The sequence below is a fragment of the Hydra vulgaris genome, chromosome 08, assembly GCF_038396675.1.
Source record: "Hydra vulgaris chromosome 08, alternate assembly HydraT2T_AEP".
Lineage (NCBI taxonomy): Eukaryota > Metazoa > Cnidaria > Hydrozoa > Anthoathecata > Hydridae > Hydra > Hydra vulgaris.
In genome coordinates this window covers 44,134,700-44,142,500 of record NC_088927.1, presented here as the reverse complement: position 1 = coordinate 44,142,500, position 7,801 = coordinate 44,134,700, and the positions used below count along the sequence as shown (strand labels likewise).

The following is a 7,801-nucleotide window of genomic DNA, read 5'->3' as shown; positions in this document are numbered from 1 at the left end:
CTGGTGCAAAGTCTGTACCCATGGCTGTACCTGTGATTTGGTGAAATAATTGATTATCAAAGAGGAAATTATTGTTTTTTAAAATAAATGCTGCTGATTCTATAATGAAATTGGTAGTAATTCTTTCAGGTATTGGATTTTTATGTTTTTCAACCCGAAATTTTAATGCTTCTAAACCAAGGTTGTGGGGAATTGTAGTGTAAAGGTTAACAATGTCACATGTTAGTATAATACTATCTAGCTCTACTTTTCTAGGAATTTTTCTTAAGAAGTCCCAATCATCTTTTATATAAGTTTTTTGCTTCCGTACAAAAGGAGATAGGATTCTGTGCAGAAATTGGCTTAAATGTGACGTAGGTGAGTCAATTCCTGCAATAATAGGTCGACCATTTAAATCGATTGGTGGTTGCATTTCGATAACTAGAGAATTAGACTCTTGAACTTTTTTGATTATTTCTTTACATTTGTGAATTTTGGGAATTACATAAAAAATGCTTGATTTCCATTCAAATTTTGTAATGTAGTGTATCTCGTTTTGTGTTAAGCATTTATGTTTATCTATCATTTTTAAAAGATTTTGAAAACTAGTTTATCAGAGTTTAAGTTTGCTTTTTCATACGTGATTGAAGATGATAGATGATCTTGCTCCAGCTCAACAAAAGAAACCTGATGAAGTCGTTCCTTTAGTCACTACATTTTACAGCAACCTAAATTGCCAACCTATATTAACTAAAACAAAATTTCTACTCAGTTTATCCACCAGTGAAAGAATACAAAAAAGATTTTCTAACATAAATCCTGTAATAGCTTACAAACAACCAACAAATTTACTGAGACAACTTACTTCCGCTAAATTTAATTCCACAACATCTAATAACAAAAAGATAGGAATTTTTAAATGTATTGATAGTCGTTGCAAAATTTGATTATTTTACCTACAAGAGGTTAATAATTTTGTAACATCAAACGGTACAATTTGGAACATTAAAAGTCACATTACTTGTAGCAGCAAGAATGTCATTTATTATCTAAAATGTTTGTCTTGTAATGGTCAATCAACGTATACTGGAAAAACAAACAATTTGAGAAATCGCACTAATGGTCATATTTTAAGTTGCAGAACTGGCTATTCAACAGACAGGTTTGACAATCATGTATATAAATTCCAACATATAAATAAAAAAATAATGGAACCATTTTTCCAGCTTTTTAAATTTCTGGAACTTAAAAGTGATAAAAATTTATTATCTTATGAAAGTCATTTGCATAAACAAAAGCATGATACTTTTAACTAACACTTCCTGTTTCAAAAAGTATTAGACAATGGTTATTAATAGCAACAATACATTATTTGATTAAAAAATACTTTTGTAACAAAAAACATACAAATTTTTACATAACAGCACTTAAACTAACACTACTAATAAAACATTGAAAGGCCTCTAGTGTTAAATATATTTTGTGCTAATTTCTAACAAATCTTTAAAGAAATATATAAAACAAACTTTTTGTTGAGATTTTGTTTGACAGTTGAGATTTTGTTGAGATTTTGTTTGACATACATTTTTCATTGTATTTGTTAAAATTATATTATTAGTTATATATATATATATATATATATATATATATATATATATATATATATATACATGTATATATATATAAATATATCTTTATATATATATATATATATATATATATATATATATATATTTATACATGTATATAATACACGAATATAACTATATATATATAAATATATATTTATATATATATATGTATATATACATATATATATATATATATATATATATATATATATATATATATATATATATATATATATATATATATATATATACATGTATATATATATAAATATATATGAATACAGACATATATATATATATATATATATATATATATATATATATATATATATATATATATATATATATATATATATATATATATATATATATATATATATATATATAAATATATATTTATATATATATATATATATATATATATATATATATATATATATATATATATATATATATATATATATATATATATATATATATATATATATATATATATATATATATAAATATAAATACTTATATATATATATATATATATATATATATATACATACAAACAAACTTATATATTTTATATATACAAATGTATTTATATGTATGTATATATATATATATATATATATATATATATATATATATATATATTTATATGATTATAAATATACATATATATTTACATGTATATATGTAATAATATATATATATATATATATATATATATATATATATATATATATATATATATATATATATATATATATATATATATATATATATATATATATATATATATATATATATATATATATATATATATATATATATATATATATATATATATATAGATATATATATATGTATATATGTATATATAAATATATATACTTATATATATATACATATAAACAAACTTATATATTTTATATATGCATATGTATTTATATATATGTATATATATATATATATATATATATATATATATATATATATTTATATGATTATAAATATACATATATATTTACATGTATATATGTAATAATATATATATATATATATATATATATATATATATATATATATATATATATATATATATATATATATATATATATATATATATATATATATTTATATTTATATACATGTATACCTATATGTTTATATATATATATATATATATATATATATATATACCTTTATACATAGATATGTATATATTTATATATATATATATATACATATATGTATATACATAATTTATAAATATAGATAAATATATATACATATACATAATATTTAAATATATGTGTACATGTATATATATATATATATATATATATATATATATATATATATATATATATATATATATATATATATATATATATATATATATATATATATATATATATATATATATATATATATATATATATATATATATATATATATATATATATATATATATATATATATATATATATATATATATATATATATTTATATATATACAGTGGCGGCTCTATAATTGGGGCCATTGGGGTCCGGCCTCACATATATTTATTTAAAATAAAATATTTGATAATGATAGTATGTATTTATATATATGCAAATTTGCAAATATCAGCCTAAACTATTTGCAGACAAGTTTTATAAAAATAAATAGGTCGAAGTTAGTTCTAATTTAAAACTATTTAAATTTATAAGTAATACGTTTATTTGCAAATAATTCAAGGTTAGCGAAAGATACTATGACTCAAAATGAGGTTATGATTTTTAAAAAAAACGAAGACCAGATATATTACTGATTTGAGGAGAAATGTAGGAGAGTACTGGTACATCGATTGATCTATACCTGCCCCAACCCAAACCCTAAGTCGATGTAGCAGCATTCCCTTGCATGTTATCCATAAATTAGCCAATCTAGAAGCACTCTCTTACATTTCTCCCCAAATCAGTAATATATCTGGTCTTCGTTTTTAGAAAAATCAAAACCTCATTTTGAGTCATAGTATCTTTCGCTAACCAATTCAAAGTATTGTAGTTAATTCAAAGTATTGCTAATTCAAAGTATCGCTAATTCAAAGTATTGTAGCGTTGTTTTAAGTCATTGCCAATAACGGATTGGCCGATTTTTACTGGTCCTATTTATTTTGTTTGAAGTAATATTATTTTTGATGCGCGCGTAGAATTTATTGTGCTTTCAGATGGGACTAAAAACGCACTGCAGGGCCTCATTGAACTGGCCCGAAAAGAAAAGAACCATAAAAAACATCACGAATTTTAAAAACTTCATACACTATTTTTAATTCTCAAATTTAAGAGTGTAGAATTTAGTTTAGAAGTTTTGTTGACTCAATAAAGTATAGTATTATTAGGAGACTTTATAACATTAAATGAAAACATTTATTTGTAACAATAATGTTAACACTATACATTTGTTAATATTGGAATTTCACTGTGAATATTAACAGTGTTTATATTGCAATATTATCAGTGTTTGTATTAATTTCTCAAACTGGATATGTAAATAAAAAATTTACCAAGTAGTTATTAGGAGTATAAATTAACAGGAATAAGTACATGGCAAAAATATGATATTTAAAACAATGTAACATAAATTACTGGTATAAATGTTGGTCTGACATAAACATTTAAAGTTATACAGTTAGGTAAAAGAAATTAGTTTTTAATATTTTTCAGAAACTTGATTTTCTAGGACAAATCATTTTATTCTATAATTATAAACAGGAGTAATAAAAATTTTAAGTTTGGAAATTTTATAGTTTAGAAAATTGATTTTAAAATATCATAGAAAAGTCCTGCATTTCTTTTATAATCAACAATCTTGTACATTTTATAATATTTGTTAGTGAACTACATTTTTAAGGCATATATTGTTTTATTTATTTTAAAAAATTTTAAAGCTAATTTTTTTTTTCTTACAGAGAAAAAAATTGTGGCTCAGCCATATTAATGATGATCTTGATTTGTGTATTTTTTGGCAAGTTTATATGTTGTGACACGAGAAAGCTTAGTCATTTCTACAAATATAATAAGAGCTACTGCACTTTTGAAATTCTTGTTCTTTTCTCAATGAGGGATTGCTAAAGTTTATTTTTTCCAAATAGTTTATGCATCATATTCTGTGGCATAATGAATCAGCCATTGAAAATTGTTTACATTGTTTGGTGGTAGTTTAGTCATTCTATCTTTTAAGTTGTCAATTGGATTGACGCTGAAACAGAGCCAATATCAACCATGAGCATTAAACTTGAATGACCATGAACATTAAACAATATCAACCATCAAGCATTAAACACAAGTTTTAAAGACTGGATTTTCAAATAAAGATTAAAATTAGTCAATATTCTTATTAGTTAGATACAACAAAGGTACAAACAACAGAAGATATAAAGAACATTTTTTTTCTATCATGAAAACTCTACCACTGGTGGTACTATTACATTTCATAATACAGCTTCAATAATTGCTACTTCCAAAAAGGCACTAATTAAAAAAATATACAAAGTTTAGATTATTTTAAAATGTTGGATATTTACTGTTGCCATCGAAATAAAAAAATTAGAGTATTTTATTGAAATGTGTTTTTTTTTTTTTGGGGGGGGGGAATAAAGCTAAAGTCAAAGAACCTAAACTATGTAAATATTTATGTATGCTTACAAGCAGATATTAGGTTTTTATCTTCAATTACATAAAATTGTTAAAGAATGTAAAGACAATGTAAATAATCTTAAGAAATTTACTATTATTTATGACTGATATTCTAAATGTTGTATTTAAGAATTATGGATTTAATTATCTAAAATATGTGTTCTATTATGAAAAGATTCTTTAAAAAATTTTTTATGTTGTAAAAGTATCTTTATTGTTTTTGTTGACCCTTTTGTCATCAGAGAGTTAAATGTATATGTAATGTTATATTCTTTATTATTTTATCGATTATTAATTAAGATTAAGAGTCCTTCTTGACTGAACTACTGTTGATAAAATTTTGAATCATGCCAAAGTCATATTCTAGTTGCAATATAGTTTAAAGTTATCTTATTACAATAATTTAGGTTCATTAATAAGATAATTTAACATGAACAAAATTGATAGTTTATTGGCAAAACGTTTCTTGTCATTGGGCCTTTAAGAAAAACTAGAAATCAAAAATCTTGGGGCATACCAACCAAAAGGTGTTCGTATAACTCAAGTTGATGGTAAAAAAACACAAACAATTTGTCTAACATGGTTTGAAAAAAAAATCATGGTTAAGTGTAAGTGATGAAAAAAATTCGTTGTTTTGTTTTTATTGTGTTTTGTTTGGCGGCGAGAGCTTGTGGGCAGAAAATGGCTGTAAAGATATGGAACATCTTTCTGAGCGAATACAAAAACACGAATCCAGTAAAACACATAAATAATTCGTTGCAGTTTCAAATGCTCGAAAAGACAAACATTTTATCGACAATTGATGCTGGATACAGTCTTAGCATAAAAAGATATAATGAATTAGTTGACAAAAACAGACATACATTATCGAGGGTTATAGATTGTATAAAATTTTGTGGTGTACTGGAATTGCCCTTAAGAGGACATGACAAAACTATTGACTCAAATAATCGAGGGGTATTTTTAGATATGGTTTCATACACAGCTACATTGGATAGTGTGTTTAGCGATCATCCTAAAGATTCAAAAATAACAAAAAATCTTCGAAAACAAACCAAAATGACATCCTAGAATGTATGTATAAAGTATTCATAGAAGAAATTTAACGTGAGATTGATAAAGCAAAATTTGTTTCCTTGCAAGCAGATGAAACAACTGATGTATCGTTCTCAGTTCGTCATTATTTTGCGTTATCTAAAAGGTCATAAACCAGTTGAAAGATTTATAGCATTTATTGACGTTAAGGATAGAACTGCTATGGGTCTTACAAATGTATTAAAAGAAGAATTAAATTGTTTTTGTCAGAAAGAAAAAATAATTGCACAGGCTTATGATGGTGCAGCAGTTATGAGAGGATCAAGGAATGTAGTACAAAGTCTAATGAAAGAAGTTTACCCAAATGCCCATTATGCTTACTGCTATGCGCACCAATTAAATTTAGTTTTGAAAAAAGTTTGTTCGTCGAATAAGCTAGTAAGAACATTTTTTTTTACTTTAAGTGGATTTGGCGTGTTCTTTACATCCTCGCCAAAACGAAATGATATACTTCGCGAAATTACTTTTAAACAGATACCAAAAGTTTGCGAAACACGATGGAATTTTCGTTCAAAAATAGTTCCTTGCATAAAAGAAAACAAAGTAAAGATTGGGGAATGTTTTAATAAAATTATAAACGATGAAGGATGGTATGATACAAGCGTGTGGCAATCTGTGGGGTTCAAAAAATGTTTGGAAGATTTAGAGCTCAACTTTTTTTATCTTTTTTTTATTCAATTTTAAAACATGTTGATGTACTTTACAATATATTGCAATCAAGTAACAGCAACACTATTACAATCAAAGAGGCTTTTGAAAAATTTGAGTTATCTATAAATTTTGTGCGAAATAGCATAACTGATAATGTTTCTGGATCGATTCTTAACAATTGCGAAGAAATGCATGAAAACCGAATGAAACGAAACACATCAATTGAACTACTAATAGAAGATGCTAAAGATGCTTGTGATAAAGTTATTTACGAAATTAGCGACAGGTTTAGAAGCATTGAAATATTTAAATCATTTTCAATTTCGGATCCAAAAAATTTCAAATTAAATAGACAACATTTTCCTCGGAATCATATAAAAAATATTCTAACAAACTATCCAATGCTTAGTGAAGTTAAAATGATGTCCGAACTAACCGTTTTATATGAAAACGCTGTTTTTAGTGATATCGGCACTCTATCCCAAATTATGCATGAAAATAACTTGATTGAAACATTTTCTGCAGTATCAAAGTTGATAGAGATTGTTTTAGTCACACCTGTGTCTACAGCCGATGTTGAACGGTGTTTTAGTACTTTAAAAAGAGTTAAGACACTTTTGAGAAATTCCACAGGTCAAGATCGGTTGAATGCATTAGCTGTACTTTTAATACATAAAGATCATTTACAGGATATTGATCAGTTTAATCAAAAAGTAATTGAAATGTTTTCTCTTATGAAACAGAGAAGAGCAGAATATACGCATAAATAA

The 7,801-nt window shown here is 23.8% G+C and overlaps 1 protein-coding gene across 1 annotated transcript; it reads left to right on the top strand.

The window, feature by feature from the left end:
* Positions 1-6,443: 6,443 nt before the first annotated feature.
* LOC136083325 (zinc finger MYM-type protein 1-like) lies at positions 6,444-7,801 on the top strand. The gene is made up of 2 exons (XM_065802722.1): positions 6,444-6,970; positions 7,102-7,801. The coding sequence occupies exons 1-2, from the start codon at positions 6,444-6,446 to the stop codon at positions 7,799-7,801; spliced, it is 1,227 nt and encodes a 408-aa protein (XP_065658794.1).